General features: G+C 42.9%; 1 protein-coding gene across 1 annotated transcript in view; it reads left to right on the top strand.

The window, feature by feature from the left end:
- The window catches only part of LOC124795844 (kynurenine 3-monooxygenase-like), a 181,682-nt gene that overhangs the window by 157,642 nt on the left and 6,890 nt on the right, over positions 1 to 17,150 (top strand). Inside the window, exon 10 of the mRNA XM_047259926.1 lies at positions 1,532 to 1,693. Within this exon, the coding sequence (XP_047115882.1) occupies positions 1,532 to 1,693 (162 nt within the window). The remainder of the gene's footprint in view (positions 1 to 1,531; positions 1,694 to 17,150) is intronic.

Raw genomic sequence — 17,150 nt, 5'->3', positions numbered from 1 at the left:
GACAAGCGATTCGCATTCAGCAAATTAATTCCGAATGACTGAGAAGAGATCTGTGACACTGTTACTCTCATCGTAACTGTCAACAACCAAACGCCAGCAATAACAGTTCAGATTTACAAGCGAACGTCACAAGGAGAGTATGAAAATACAGAGGGAGTGTATGAGGACATCTAATAACCATGGGGCATTGGAACGCTGTAGTTGCAAAAGTAATAGAAGCCATAGTTTAGGAAGAATTCGCGAGCCATAGCGTAAATGGGGGAGGAGAAAGAGTTCTCGATCCTGAAATAAATTTCAGCTACTAAAAACAAATAAACTTTCCAAGACTCATAAGCAGTACACCTGTAATTAGCATAGATGCACGGAAAGATACTAGCTGGATTACGACATGAGACAGAGATTCAAAAATCAGATATTGGATTGTAAGGCGCAGATATAGTAAAAGTACAAGGAAGGTAACTTCAAAGAAGCAAGGTGGAAGAATAAAAATAGAAGATCAAGGGACAAATACTCGTATTGAAAAGAGCGTAAGGTTGGGATGCAGCCTTTCTTCCCAATTGTTCAGCCTGTACACAGAATGAAAAGTAACGGAGTTTGGGATGAAGTGATATGCATGATAAGATTCGATGATGACATTGCCATCCTCGGTGGAAGTGAGGAAGAATTACTGGATGTACTGAATGGAATGAACAGTCTGCTGTCCATAAAATGTGGATTGAGATTAAACCCAAGAAAGACGAAAGTAATGAAAAGTAGCAGAAATGAGATTAGTGATAATCTTAAGATTACAATTAGTGACGATGTAGGAGACTAAGTGAAGGAATTCTATTACATTGCAGACAGAATAACGAATGACAGATGAAGCGAGGAGAATATAAAGCAGAGACTAGCAAAGTCAGAGTGAGGCAATCGTGACGGGTCACACCGAACGAGGCAGAAGTCTAATTAAAAAATGAAAGGAAAAAAGGAATCTCTACATGAGTGTCGTTTAAACGTAGAAAACGCCCTACATGATGTGTCGCCTTATTAAGGAAACGAATGCAGATTACTTGGACACAAAACAGTTTTTGTGACAACCTCGCGGACGATCTGCATGTCTGACATCAGACGAAGGTAACTGCGTATTGTACTGAAAGAATGAAAGTCAACACCTATTGTGCAGAAATTATTTTGCACGTCTACACCTTCAAGAGAGCAGCCGAACTCGCTGACCACTGAACTACGAAAGCGGACGGTGTTATGAAAAACTCCAAAAGGGAAAGGTGATTTTCTTAAAACAATTCAGGCCATTCCACTTTGGATCATCCTGATGATCGCGATCAATTCGTTATAAAGTGGTGTTATGTTTAGTCACTAAGGAGCAAAACGTCGACTGGACATTAAAGTACATACTCTTTCCATTTTTTTTTGCTGTACGGTCCTTACTTTTCCTGTCTAATGTTCATTCCTTCAAAAGAAACTGCACTTGACAAAGACGACGCAGAGCAAGCGCCATTAAGGCCGCTGACGCGGCGCGCCTGTGTGGTTGCAGATGCGGGACCTGGTGACGCGCTCGTCGTTCCTGATCCGCAAGCGGGTGGACCTGGTGCTGCAGCGGCTGATGCCGGCCTTGTGGGTGCCGCTCTACACCAGCGTCACGTTCAGCAGCATGCGCTACCACAAGTGCCTCCAGAACAAGCACTGGCAGGACAAGGTAGGCCGCTCGCACACCGCCATAAAACGGTATGCAAATGTTAACACTGAAGCACCAGACTCTTCCTATTATTCTTATTCTTTGGTCTCCAACCATCAGGTTGGTTAGCAGCAGCTCGCCATCCACTTCTGTCTTCGGTTTTCCCTTTGACAACGGTATAGGTGGTGCATCTGATATCCTTCATGATCTGCTCGATGTATTCTAGTTTCGATCTGCCTCTTTTATTCTTCCCTCCCACTGTTCCTTGAACGATATTTTTGATGATACCATGATGAGCTTCAGGAAACAAGGCTCCATTCCTTCACTCTATGTGCGCAAAAACAACTAATGTCATAAGCGCCCATGTCAGAACCGTAGAAAACGAAGACGAAAAAGGAGTTGAAAGCGACTAAAAATTACGCCCAATTCGCGGAAGGAAAGACAGCTAAAAACAGGGACTTTCTCTTGGAGAAAGGGTCATAAAATATACCATAAAGACAATGGAGGTCTTGAACTAAAGATTAAATGTCCTACACCATATTGCTACGACGGATAAAAAGATAAAACGCTGTCGACAGTCCGCGCGTCTTTAGCTAAAGCGGCCGATCATTCAGACGGCAAACATAAATCAAAACGTAGTTGTTAAAAAGAGGAATTCCGTCAGGAAGTGGCGAACCGGGGATGAGCGCAAAGTGGTGGGGGATCATGGCGGATCACCATTTAACAAATGGCGATGGCTGAAAAGACAGTGACCAATAAGCAGCCGAGCTGAAATGACCTCCTCGCGGCGAGAGGGCCGAGAGGAGCGCGACCAAGCCGCTGCGGGAGATTTACACTACTGGCCATTAAAATTGCTACATCACGAAGATGACGTGCTACAGACGCGAAATTTAACCGACAGGAAGAAGATGCTGTGAAATGCAAATGATTACCTTTTCAGAGCACTCACACAAGGTTGGCGCCAGTGGCGACACCTACAACGTGCTGACATGAGGAAAGTTTACAACCGATTTCTCATACACAAACAGCAGTTGACTGGCGTTGCCTGGTGAAACGTTGTTGTGATGCCTCGTGTAAGGAGGAGGAATGCATACCTTCACGTTTCTGACTTTGATAAAGGTCGGAATGTATTCTATCGCGATTGTGGTTTATCGTATCGCGACATTGCTGCTCTCGTTGGTCAAGATCCAATGACTGTTAGCAGAATATGGAATCGGTGGGTTCAGGAGGGTAATACGGAACACCGTGCTGGATCCCAACGGCCTCGTACCACTAGCAGTCGAGATGACAGGCATCTTATCCACATGGCTGTAACCAGTGTAACGGATCGTGCAGCCACGTCTCGATCCCTGAGTCAACAGATGGGGACGTTTGAAAGACAACAACCATCTGCACGAACAGTTCGACGACGTTTGCAGCAGCATGGACTATCAGCTCGGAGACCACGGCTGCGGTTATCCTTGACGCTGCATCACAGACAGGAACGCCTGCGATGGTGTACTCGACGACGAACCTGGGTGCACAAATAGCAAAACGTCATTTTTTCGGATGAATCCAGGTTCTGTTTACAGCATCATGATTGTCGCATCCGTGTTTGGCGACATCGCGGTGAACGCACGTTGGAAACGTGTATTCGTCATCGCCATACTGGCGTATCACCTCTTCTTCGCATTGACGGCACTTTGAACAGTGGACGTTACATTTCAGATGTGTTACGACCCATGGCTCTACCATCCATTCGATCCCTGCGAAACCCTACATTTCAGCAGGATAATGCACGACTGCATGTTGCAGGTCCTGTACGGACTTTTCTGGATACAGAAAATGTTCTACTGCTGCCCTGGCCAGCACATTCTCCAGATCTCCCACCAATTGAAAACGTCTGGTCAATGGTGGCCGAGCGACTGGTTCTCACAATACGCCAGTCACTACTCTTGATGAACTGTGTTATGGTGTTGAAGCTGCATGGGCAGCTGTACCTGTACGCGCCATCCAAGCTCTGTTTGACTTAATGCCCAGGCGTATCAAAGCCGTTATTACGGCCAGAGATGGTTGTTCGGAGTACTGATTTCTCAAGATCTATGCACCCAAATTGCGTGAAAATGTAATCACTTGTCAGTTCTAGTATAATATATTTGTCCAATGAATATCCGTTTATCATCTGCATTTCATCTTGGTGTAGCAATTTTAATGTCCAGTAGTGTAATTCTCTGGAGCTTGTCCCCATGAAAGGAAGACCAGTGATGATGCTAAAGCGATACCACCTGCTGACGGAGCGCAACACCGAGGTCATCGGAGGGAATGGCGGAACTAGCGGGCCGAGGTACGAGGACTGCAGCCTTCGCAGCAGCGTCAGCGGCCGCGTTTCCCGTCAGGCCAGTTGTTGCTTGACCAAATCCAACGACAGGAAACACACATGTGGTCATCTCAGGCCATCTCGGTGCGACTGATTAATGGAGTGCTTCCAGATGTTCAACCGAGCTGCTATTTCCATTTTATGCACAATATTTCGACCACCAACACAGCCGTCTTCTTACGGTGCTGCAAGTTTTGCTGTTATGCGTACTTGGTGCATGGATTCCAACCAGACTGTGAATTATTGTTGATGTCGCACCGCTATTTATTGCTGAGTTCGATTCCCGACACCCACTATGCTCTTTTGTTTTTCCGAGCACGCACTGATATCCCGTGAACGAAAATTCTCTCCGCGTTTTCCAACTCTGGTGGATGAGATGGCCGGCGAGATTATGATAAGTTGAGTTCCAGACCCAGAACTTTATTTAAATTGAAGCCGCCGTCTCTTGTTATTTTTCTATATATTTTTATCAAAATAAAAATGAAAGAAAACTTGACAGTGATAGAGGTTTCAATTTAAATAACACTTGGGGTACAGCAGTCAATTTATTTAAATTTCGCCGGCCATCACATCTACTAGGCTTGGAAAACGCTACGGGAATTCGCGTTCAGGGAGTGTCATTGCGAGCGCGGAAAAACAAAACAGCGTCAATGTGCATAGTGGCCTTCTGAAACCGAACTCGGCAATATATAGCGGCGTGAAACCAACAATAGTTCACATTCTGGTTGGAGTCTAGGCAGACACATTAGTAGGTATGATGAGCGGGTGCTCATCCGCATAAAGTACAGCCAGCGGTACAAGTGCGGTCAGTCTCTAAACCAGCAGCTGTCGTAAAGATAGACAAACAAGAACCGTCCACTGAATTTGAAAGCAAGAATTCACCTCATGAGTTACCAAAAAATCCGGAAGCTTTTAATTCTACGTAAAATCATTTCGTGAAACGAAGTCCTCTACCCATGTGTTCGTTGACAATAACATTACCGAAACGGAAGGTGATGAAGACAGAAATACTAAATTATGCCCTTCGTAGCTATCACTGAAGACGATCACAGTGTACGTACTACGACTGACCATCGTACAGATGCGAGAATAGAAGTAACTCAGAGCGGAATTGAAAAAATCACTCGACAGAAGAAGAGCCACAGAACCTGATGGGATGCCCGCTATATTGTGAATTGCATACGCAGAGGAACTGGACTTCGTGTAAGATAAATTTCCCATAGGTCGCTGAAACAACAGAGCATGCCACGTGACTGAAAAAAGACGCAAGTTTTTTCAATCTGTAAGAATGGTTGCAAGGCCGACATTCAGACCTATATAACTAACTCACTGGCGTTCGATTACTTGTAGAATTATAGAACGTGAGTTCTCTGGAGACGACAGAACTCCCAATGTAGAGATCACCATAGTTTTCATAAGTGCCGAGTATGCGAAAGTCAGTTTTTTTGCTCGTTCATGAGGCCCAAACTGCAGTAAATAATGGAGTTCAACTGATTCCGTATTTTTTTTACTTACAGAAACCTATCAAAGGAACTGCATATCGTCACCTGGTAAACAGAGTACTAAACGTTGGAACAGCTATGCAACTAGTTTGCAGACTCTAGAAGACAGAACTTTGTATATCGTTTTAAGTGGGATGACATCGTAAGCAGCAAAGCTTGTATCAGTCTTACTTTAAGGAGATGTGATAGGGTCGCTGCTGTTCACGATATACCTCATGTATTACTTGGTGGACGGCTTTGGCACTATTAAGTTTTCGCAGACGTCTCAGGGAGGTGAATATTTTTATTTATTTATTTTTATTTTATTTTTTTAATTTTTTTTGTGTGGTCACCCTTGCGAGCCGTTTGATGCGTCCCACTATGAAATCCTCTCTTGTGTCAACCTCTTACCTTTTCATCTCAGTGTAGCACTTCCACCATACGTCTTCAATTATTTGTTTACCTTCCACAATTCCCTCTAGTACCATAGAAGTTATTGCCTAATGTCTTAAAATATGACCCATCTTCCTGTTCAGTGTTTTCCATATGCTCCATTCTTCGCGTTTCTGTGGAGGACGTTCTCAATTACTATCTCATCAGCTTGTCTAATTTTCAACACTGTTCTATAGCACCACATGCCAAACGCTCCGATTCCCATCTTTCTTAATTATCCCATAGTCCCACAGTGAGCCTTAGAAATACGTTACGGAGTGTAGAGATACTTGCAGATAATCAGTGCCTTGTGCAAAGATTAGCGGCTGACTCTAAATACAAACAAATGTAATATACTCATGGATTTAGGTTAACTCAGTTCTGTGAAATGGAATGAAGGTGATTTAGGTTTTGTTTAGACTTATTTCAACTTAATTTATTGAGACATCTTCAGTGGCCTGAGATCCGTAAATGTTTTTATTTTTAACTTACATATTCTGCGTCCGTATTTATAAGTTACAATCAGTTCTGGCCTCGTTGCTTTCTTGCTCAGTTCATATTTGTGAGCTACAAACAGTTCATGCATCTGCAGTACATATGTACTGAGCAAGAGTTTGCCAGTTTTTAGTTTTTAAGTACAATGGAAGAATACGTGTGTTAAATACTATGCAATTACCAGAATGAGATTTTCACTCTGCAGCGGAGTGTGCGCTTATATGAAACTTCCTGGCAGGTTAAAACTGTGTGCCCGACCGAGACTCGAACTCGGGACCTTTGCCCGCGAAAGGCACACAGTTTTAATCTGCCAGGAAGTTTCACTATGCAATTAAGCGAAAAAATATTGTGTGCGGCAGTTCATTGAAAATACGGTAATAAATTAAGAGCAAATGCATCTGGAAAAACAATAAATTGTAGTTATTTAGTTGCACATAGGTATGACATACACTCATTAATATATTATCGTTAGCAACAGATGAGTAACAGACTATCAACATTAAAGATTGTAAATAAATGTTAAGTAATGCGCGTAAACGAACGAAAGGGTCTGACATTGTATGACTACGCGAATGGCTATGTCAGTGGGTCAGTTCCCGGTATAAACGAGAGCCTGTCCGAAGGTAGACATTAGGTACAGTGGTTCCATAAATACTGTATAGTCGTTGGGGAGGCAGATGCCAGATTCAGATTTATCAAGAGACTTCTTGGGAAGTTTGGACGTATTGCATAAAATTCTGTTTTCAATTTCTATGTTCATGACTGTGGAGGCTGTATAATTACTTAAGGTATTTCGTGTAGGAATATGGTATGACAATAACCTTGAGAAGTTTACGAGGTAACAGTTACGTTCGTTACGGTAGAATAAAACCAACAACTAAAATTTTTGAATCCAGGTAATTCCCAACATACATGCAATTACAATGTTTCTTAGGTCTAAGTCAAACGCCTTATCATTCAATATAATGTCGTGATTTATGAAACAATTTTGGAACACGTATAAAATTTACACCACGTGCACGTCAACATTTACATATAACATGCACAATGTCAAATTTTACTTTTATACACAATGTGTACAGCTCGGGTAAAACTGAAATTAATACAACAGAATTCATGATCCAGCATCGCACGTGAGGATCACTTACAGTGAGACTTCTTAACGTGAACAGGGATAACTTGATAAACTCTTGAAAATTTTTATTAATTATCCCTAGTTATTTTGTTCTTTAATGCTATTATTCAGCTCTTTATAAGTCCAATTTAACAGAAAAAATTTTATCTGTTCATTCACTTGAAATTTAATGAATAAATTCGTGAATCACTATTATTATTATTAATATTATAATTTTTCACACCGCTCCTCTAACAAGAGAGCAGGCTGTTGGAGTCAGACCTTTCAGCCAAATATCAGGCGAGCTGCTAGTAGGGCACAGGAAGCCTCAGTAGAGAACACATGAGGGGTGTTTTCCAGTTCAGAGCCTCAGAACCACCCAAGAGTAGAAGTGTTATAGTTAGCTTTGATGACGACGGCAGAATGTGCTCCACTATGTAGTGAGCCGCTGTTGGTCCATATAAAGCAGAGGTGAGAATAACTGCATAGTTCATCTCAACGCTTGTTAATTATTACTATATTATAGCCCGTTGCAAGTTTATGGGATTAAAAAGAAAAAAGCATATTTTCACAAATGCTTTATTCCATATTGTCTTCTTCTTTATTTCTTTCTTCTTTCGCTTGAGCCTTTACCCTGCAGTTTCACAGGATCGGCATGGTTGGGAACGGATCTGGCAAGGTTAATGTCAAGTGGGGGGGCAGATGCCCTACCTGCCGCCACCCCAACCCCCCTGGGATGGAATTAGTGTACCCCAGCTGTCTGCGTCTAGTGTAACCCATGAAATAGTGTGAATGTGTTCAGATGTCTACGAGTGGTGTAACTGAGGCGGGACGTGGGGACCAGACTGGTATTCACCTAGTGGGATGTGGAAAACCGCCTAAAAACCACATCCAGGCTGGCCGACACACCGGCCCTCGTCTTTAATCCGCCGGGCGGATTCGGTCCGGGACTGGCGCGCCTACCCTAGTACGGGAAGCAGCACATTAGCGCTCTCGGTTAACCTGGCGGGTAAACACTATCCAATATTGTATACGGGAAAATTCAGGAAACAAGAACGCAAATATTACAGCCATGGAAACAGTGAGATTTAAATTTAAAAGGTTCACTTTTCACGATTTTGATGACAGTTTTGTAAAACGCAACTGTGGTTCAGAAAATTACATCTGTAGTCCTAACCTGTTCCCTTTTTACAAGCAAGTAATTGACTGCACATTTGTCAAATGGAGTGATGATTTAACCATTTCTGCCATACATATTTCATGTCACTTTTAGGTCACCTATGTTCTACAAATATCGGGTGGGTAAAATGGGGCCGGCCGGTGTGGCCGTGCGGTTAAAGGCGCTTCAGTCTGGAACCGCGTGACCGCTACGGTCGCAGGTTCGAATCCTGCCTCGGGCATGGATGTATTTGATGTCCTTAGGTTAGTTAGGTTTAAGTAGTTCTAAGTTCTAGGGGACTGATGACCGCAGATGTTAAGTCCCATAGTGCTCAGAGCCATTTGAACCATTTTTGGGTAAAATGGAACCAGTCCAGAAAATATTTCACGCACCTTAAAATGAGCAACGTAACTTACATCACACGAGTATGATGTAAATTGGGTTGCCTATCTTAAAATGCGTGAAATATTTTATGGGCCGGTTTTATTTTTATTTTTTATTTTTTTTTCCAACCCAGTTGAAACTGCTATTCATACTTTGTATATCTAACATATTCCCAAAGGCAGCTTCGATTTTGACGAACTAAAATTCCAAATCAATGTAATTTATCTATTTGCAGAATTCATGAAAAAATACCATCATCAGATAAAGTAATCATGGAGAAGCAGAAACTTGGATATAGATCATTATGAAGCAGTAATTGCAAGTAGTAGTTGCGAATGAATCATGCAAAGGGTTAATTTTCTCCTGTAAGATGGAGAAACTTCTAAAGCCCTCCTAGGGTCAAGAACACGTTTAAGGCTTCTCACTTGAGTCCCTAGGAAGAGCTGCACTTCTGCTGAAAGAATGCACATTACTATGAAATATTCACCAGTAAATTCACTCGATAAGAAAGAAGGATGGATTTTGCATACAAAGAAGCTGCCGCAATATTTTAGCAGTAGTGACCTAAGCATCAGAATGCGAAATACTGTAATAAGCGAATGAAATGAGATGACTAATAAGTTTTGACCTAGTATTGAAGCAGATTATTTAGCTTTCTGTCTGGATTTTTCTGCGTCGATTGCATATTATTTTTGTTTATTAGAGTTTTGTACGCTGCAAATATTTTTTATTTTTCTGTTAATTACATGCTCCAGTGAGGGGGAAGACCGGCAGTGACCATGTTGCCAGCCTTTGAATAAAAAACCAGAAAATGCATGACATTACACTGATAATACTGAAACCGATGAAGTGGCGCTTGATGAGGCGTTGGTATGCGTGTATTCCTGAATTCTGTGAGGATGATAGTATTGTGGGCTCCTGGAACGTTTATTGCGGAAGAAATTGAAAGAGATAAGGTAGTTTGATGGAAGTTCTATGGAATAGGATGTGGGATGGGTATCGGTAACGGTCACGAGACGGGATGTAAAGAACGTCCCGTGAACAACGTAACTTTTGAGTGCATAATAACATACAAATTTATTTACAAAAATAGTCTTCACCCCGCGGCTTCGCCCGCGTAAATTTTCGGCATATATATTACACACATCTTTTCCATTCTCCTCTCTATGTACACCTCTTCCTCTCCTGTCCCTCCGCGCGGGAAATGTGGAGTGTTTATTTATTCCAGTCTGTAACTGTTACTGAAATAATGTGAATTATCTTTGCGATGCCATATCGAGAAAACGTCATTGCCATGTACTCGAGACCGCAGTTTCTACACGCGTCTGCGTCCTCCTATTAAGTGACGCCAATTTTGCACGTCTCAATGGCAACGCTTCAGCATTGCTGGAGCTGTCGATGGCCAATGGACTTGTGTGTTGTATCTTGTACCTGGCAGTACTGTACTGTGTACAACGTGGAACCATGTGGCATGAACGACATTGCTATTGGTTTGTCGAAACAAATTAACGAAGTTTATCCGTTTTTTATTACCTTAGACGTAATACTGCTGTCGCTGCGGCGTACAATGGATCCGAATAAGCAGCGTGCAAGGCGTCGCGGGTCAACAGAAGCGTCCGATCTTACCCGTCGACTTTGACCCGTGACGTAAGCGTGTTGTGGTGTGTGACGTCATTACGGCGCGGAGTTTGATTTGCGATTGTGGCGTGTTTGTAGATGTCTTGTTTTTGTTTGTCGTGCTCTCTGGTGGTGTGTTCATGGTTTTCGTTTGTTTCGTTTGTTTCGTGTGGTGGGGTCAGTTTTCTGTTGCTCAGGTGTTGGATTTGAAGCGGAATTTCTATTAGTGAGTTTTTTGAGGTAAGTTCCGTTTTTTTTTTTTGTTATTTATGTATGTTTTGTGTATTGGGTATAGGTTGGAAACATCCGATGTCACGCGTCGGCTTTGACCCGTGACGTAAGGGACCTACACATTGATCTGTAGCGTAGCCCTGAATACGAGGTTAGGTTGGGAGTTTTTTTTTGGAATGTGGCCGCGGCAGCGGCCGCCTATGATTCGAAAATATTGATTTGACACTAATGAACATGTATACGTAATATGAAGCAATTTGATGAACATATTGATCTGTAGCGTAGCCCACTTGAGGTTAGGTTGGGAGTTTTTTTTTTTGGAATGCGGCCGCGGCAGCGGCCGCCTATGATTCGAAAATATTGATTTGACACTAATGAACATGTATACGTAATATGAAGCAATTTGATGAACATATTGATCTGTAGCGTAGCCCACTTGATGTTAGGTTGGGAGTTTTTTTTTTGGAATGCGGCCGCGGCAGCGGCCGCCTATGATTCGAAAATATTGATTTGACACTAATGAAGCCTGTGGGGGGATGGGGGGGCACTGCAGACTCCCCCCACCGCATAACGACACATGATGATCAAATTTTGAAAAAAAATGAAAAATTTTTTCCGTACCTGCTAAACTGCATAAGTGCCGATGTATGTAGGTGTAAGGGAAGCTTTCGTTTCTTAGTTTTCTATTGGGGGATGTGATCGGTAGGTTCTGTTGAGCTATATAGGTTAAGGGAAGTGTCCGATTATGGATAGGAATGTGTTTTTTGGTATTTGGTCAGTTTTGTGATGTTGATTTATTTCGTTGTTTTGCGTGGTTTTGAATGGCGGTCGGTGGCTACATTTCTGTATATTTAGTTTCTCCGCACCCAAAAACCCCTAATTTCCCACGCTTGTCCCGTTACAGTCATTAGGCTTTTTGTGAAACTTGTGTATTTCAGTGTTTACAATACGTATGCGATGTTTTTATATCCGCCATATTGGAATTGTTTATAGTCGTTTCCGCGGTATTTGTGACGTCATGGGTCAAAGCCGACGGGTAAGATCGGACGCTTCTGTATTTCCGGCGTCGCTGTCTCGCGACGCCAGGTGAGTAGAATATGTGAACGTCTCTGTGGAAACGTCTCAGTGTTGTTGCCACTCTGTTGCAGTTTCTGTGGAAACGCCTGAACGTTGTTGGTGCTATGTACACGGATATCGTTTTGATTTTGTAGTCGATATCGCTGCACAATTGAAAACTTTCCGAAGCGGTTTCCGACATTGAGGTCATTCCTTAGTGTTGTATCTACTACTGAGGTGTGGTGTCCACTTAATACGTGTGCCACGTTTCTGTCCATCTCCTGCACCCCCGTCTCTTTGTCCATCACACCCTCCGTCGTCTTTCTGTCTATGTCCTCCTCACCTCTATCTGTCCATCTCTCCTCTCTCTGCCCATCTTATCCTCTCGCGCTCCATAACCATATCATCCTCAGCCCTCCCCCCTCCCCCCCCCCCTCTGTCTGTCTCCTCCTTCCCATATGTGTAGTGATTATTTATTCCAATCTGCAATTGTAAATGAAATAATGTGAACTGTCCTTGCAGTGCCGTATCGAGAAAACGGAGCTATGTTGACGGCTATCGTTTTTATATTTTTTCCAGCAGCACTTTGTAGCTGAGAGCTGCCCGAAGAATTCCCAACTGTGAGGACTTTCCTTGGTTAGTTACGCGTTCCATAGATCATTGGAGCGATTATTTTATCGAAATGATGTTGAACGAGTCAGTTTACGGGATATGTATACATGATTATTGTTAACATTAATGAACACATTTTTAGTCTTGCTCATGCAACTAGACTTAATTTTTTTTTGCTGGCTACCAGTCTTTAAGCAGAAATTCGTTAACCGCATGGAAGGAGTTGTCCGGGACAAATGATTTCAAATTACATTAAAAAATTGTTTCGCAGCCTGCCAGACATTTTACGTTATTGGGCAAATGATCAAAAATTTTTATTTTTGCATATTGAGCTCCTCTCTGAGACACAGACAGCTTTTACAATGGGTAACAAACGCCAGTGTCACTCTAGTGTTGTAGGTATGTACATCACTGTTCTTCTCACATTGTGATTTGTTATTTATGACTAATTTAATTTGCGAAATATGTATTCTGACGGCGCAGTTAAAATGCCTAGCTCCTTGAAGAGGTACGTACGTGACATCCATTCGTGAACGCCACATATTATACTTACTACTCGCTTTTGTGCAATCAGTACTTTCTTTCTTGTCTTATATCGACCGTTGTGGCGACATTTCACCACGGTATATGTGGTGTCATCGCCAGACACCCCACTTGCTAGGTTGTAGCCTTTAAATCGGCCGCGGTCCGTTAGTATACGTCGGACCCGCGTGTCGCCACTATCAGTGATTGCAGACCGAGCGCCGCCTCACGGCAGGTCTAGAGAGACGTCCTAGCACTCGCCCCAGTTGCACAGCCGACTTTGCTAGCGATGGTTCACTGACAAATTACGCTCTCATTTGCCGAGACGATAGTTAGCATAGCCTTCAGCTACGTCATTTGCTACGACCTAGCAAGGCGCCATTATCAATTGCTATTTATCTTGTGATGCATGTACAGACAGACAGATGTTCACCAATTATGGATTAAAGTTAAGTATTCCAGCAGCTACGTACTTTTCTTGCTTGTTTAATTACTTTACCTGTTCCAGACCTCACGCCATCCTGCGTGAGCTTAACGCGTGCCTTTCGGCTACCCGTCACAGTGGATTGGCTGTCTTGCCAGTCCACAACAGTATATATATCCAGGTCCAATTAATAAGTCTGCCAGGTGTCTGTCCATCTCCCCCTCCACTGTCTCTCTGTCTAAGCCCTCCTCCCTACCTCTCCGTGTCCATCTCCGCAGACCTTCTGGACGTCCACGCAGCACAGACGCCTGCCAGGATCGTCATACTGTAAAAGCAGCGGTGGTATATCATACAGCTACCACAGCATAGATAAAACGGCTTGTGAGCCCAGACGTGACGACACGAACAGTTGCGAACAGGTTATTTTAGCAGTCATAGTATGAGCACGTACACTTCTAGGCCGTCTTCGACTTACGCCACAGCATCGATGTGCAGGGCTCGACTGGTGTCGTCAGATCACGTGGAAGGTGGAATGGCGCGCCGTGGTCTTCAGTGATGAAAGCTGACTCGTAGAGTTCATTCGTCCATGGCACACTGGCCCACCCAACGCGTTCTGGTCTGGAGTGCAATAAGCTACAATTCTCGTTCTGTTTTGGTGTCTCTAGAGGGGACGCTAGTCAGTGCTCGGAACGTCCAGAATGCTGTAAACCCGTTCTGGATACATTGTTCCAACAGGATAATGCTCGGCCACAGACTGCACGTGAAACTCAGCGTGCATCAACTTGGCGGGCCAGCACGATCTCCGGACTTGTCTCCATTAGAGTACGTGTGGGGTATGATGGGACGAAAAGTGACCCGTGCAGGCCGTCAGCCAACAACTCTTACAGATTTACGTTAACAGTTCGAGCAGTCGTGGCATAACGTATCCCAGAACAGTATTCGCCATTTGTAGGATTGACTGGATACCAGAGTCAGCTCCCGCATTGCCACCCGTGGATTTTACAGCACGTATTAATTTATGTGTGTCAGCAAGGGTCGACGTCTGGTACCTCAGAACCGCTTGTGTATAGATCTGTAAATGTAATCTTTTCTTATACACAATATGCTCTGTTGTAACAATAAATCTTGAGACAAGTAAATATGTGGAACACGACGCATAGTAGGAAAAAAAAACTTCTAAATGAGAAGTTAATATCAGCAAATGGGAAATCTGTCTGTGCTACAACTGGCCACCTTCCAGTCACGCCTCATGCGTTAACTTTATTTCTCAAATGGAAACACCCTATTCTTATTGCATATTCGGATTCTACACAAAAATAAGGTACAGTTTACTCAAATCTTTGCTTTCCATTCATGGTAGATGGCGCTGTAGTCGACAGGTATCAAGTGTGACTGTTTTTGAAATTAAGAATCAACGCATTTGATTCAACATTTCATTCACGAGGTAAATGTAAACCTTTGTGTTCTAACGGTTGGTATTTATGTTCTAACTTTAGTTTAGTGTTGCAAATTTAATTGTACAATATGGTTAGCCGTTTCAGAGCCTGGTTGTAAACTACGTTTAGCGTGGCCCACGAACCACGACGTGGATGTAACAGTTTTCTTCTCCCAGTGGGACGCCTGACGTCGGTGAGTCCCCTCGCCTCCCACAATTGGGGTGCTCGATTCCCGTGAGTCCCTTCGCCTCTCACTATTGAGATGCTTGATTGCGGTGAGTATCCTTGGCAGATGCTCCTGTCACTATCGCTTCATGGACATTTTACCTTATTCCAAAGGTTGTGGATTGCATTCCGTCGGTCGTCGTTTAGTGGTCATCGCAAAACTTACGATGGTTGGATGGAACCACAAAACGAAATCAGTCACCCTGATGGCAGGGTTCGAGGGCGGCCACGGCACTCGCCACATCAACGTCTTAGAAAACAGTAAACTACGTTACCGCACAAGGATCTTATTTGCCATAAATGTGTATGTCTAGCTGTATTACGAATATTTGTTCTGTGCTATCACATTTACAACACTCAAGTAACGTTTGAACATCAGTGTCAACTGTTAAAACACAACGGTTTTTATTTATATCGTAGATACCTACAGAATAAAATGTGTCGGTTCTTAACTGCAAGAATGACCACTTCATATTTGTTGGTTACTGCGTCATCTGCCACGAATTTGAAACAACGTTTGAGTAAACCGTACGTATTTTTTGGCGTCGAATCCTAATATGTAATAAAAATTGGGGGTTCCCATTTGAAAAAGACAAAGTTGACGCCGGTCACGAAAGAGGGCTAGATAGGAGGTGGCAGCGGTAGCACAGACTTTTTTTCTTTTTCTTTCTTTTTTTTCATTACGCTTCGTCGTTTACGAGATATTTCGTTATCTGAAGTTAAAACAAATACTTCTTTCTGATGAAAAACAGACATAAGGCAGAAAATATGACACATCGACACATGTCTTTTATCTTGAAGGACCTGTAACATATGCGGGTTTTTGTGTACACACACACACACACACACACACACTCAATTGATAAATTTCGATGTGTGCTCCTTTCACCGTCCGAAGGATACCCAGGCATGTGTTGATCAACATTTCATGAGGGATGGATGTTACGACGTCAGTAATTCTCCGCCGTAACGCAGTGATGTCGTTCGCTGGTGTTTGATAAACCTGGTCCTTGACATAACGCCAAAGGAAGAACTTCAGTGGTTCTATGTCGGGTGATCCCTGAGGCCAGTTGATGGGACCACTACACCCGATCCATCTTCCTGAAAATGTTGTAACCAAATAGGCACGAAGATCTAACCTCCATTGAGGTGACGCATCATCTTGTTGAAAGGTTAAGTCTGAATCTGCACCACAACAAATAATTGCAACGTATCAAGACAAGGAATGGCTGTATTTGTCATTTCACTGAAGAAAAGAGGTCCTATGATTTTAATGTGCATAAGGCAACACTATACGTTCTGCTTAGGGGTTTACTGTACTCTTTAATCTGCTGCTTTATTTGTGCGCTTTTTAAGTTTGCTACTGTATACCGTTTTATTTCAATGTCGCATTGTAGTTCTATACAGTTCATGAAGTTGTAATTAAGTAGTGTAAGGGATCCAGAAACACTAAAAATTGTTATAAATCAGAACAGTAGACGTGTTGTGTGCACAATCGAACAGAAACTAAGTGTTCTGCAAACACTTGAAAAACGTGAGTCAGTTACTAAATTAGCTTCTGAAATGTATGTTCAAGTGACACCCATTAAAGACTGGGAAAAGAACCGAAAAGATCTTGAAGCTTTTTCGTTGACTGTAGATTGTGAAAATGCCTTAGAAAACTAGAAAAGCATTGAAAAAAACCAAAACTTGAGCTCCTGGATGACGCCGTGAGTGTTTGGTTTCGTCAACAAAGACGTAAGGGGACTCCACTTTCGGGCCCCATTACAAAACAAAAGCTATTCAGTTGCACCAAAAAGGAGTGGGGGAGGGGGAAAGACGAATTCCAAGAATTCCCGGTAGAAAAACCTTCACGGCGTTAGGAAGGTTGTTATATCAGCTGCAAAACTTTCTGTTAAAGATGATGCAGATAGAGTTTATTAAAAAAGTAAACT

This window comes from Schistocerca piceifrons, chromosome 4 (assembly GCF_021461385.2).
Source record: "Schistocerca piceifrons isolate TAMUIC-IGC-003096 chromosome 4, iqSchPice1.1, whole genome shotgun sequence".
Lineage (NCBI taxonomy): Eukaryota > Metazoa > Arthropoda > Insecta > Orthoptera > Acrididae > Schistocerca > Schistocerca piceifrons.
This window is presented reverse-complemented; position numbering and strand designations above follow the sequence as displayed.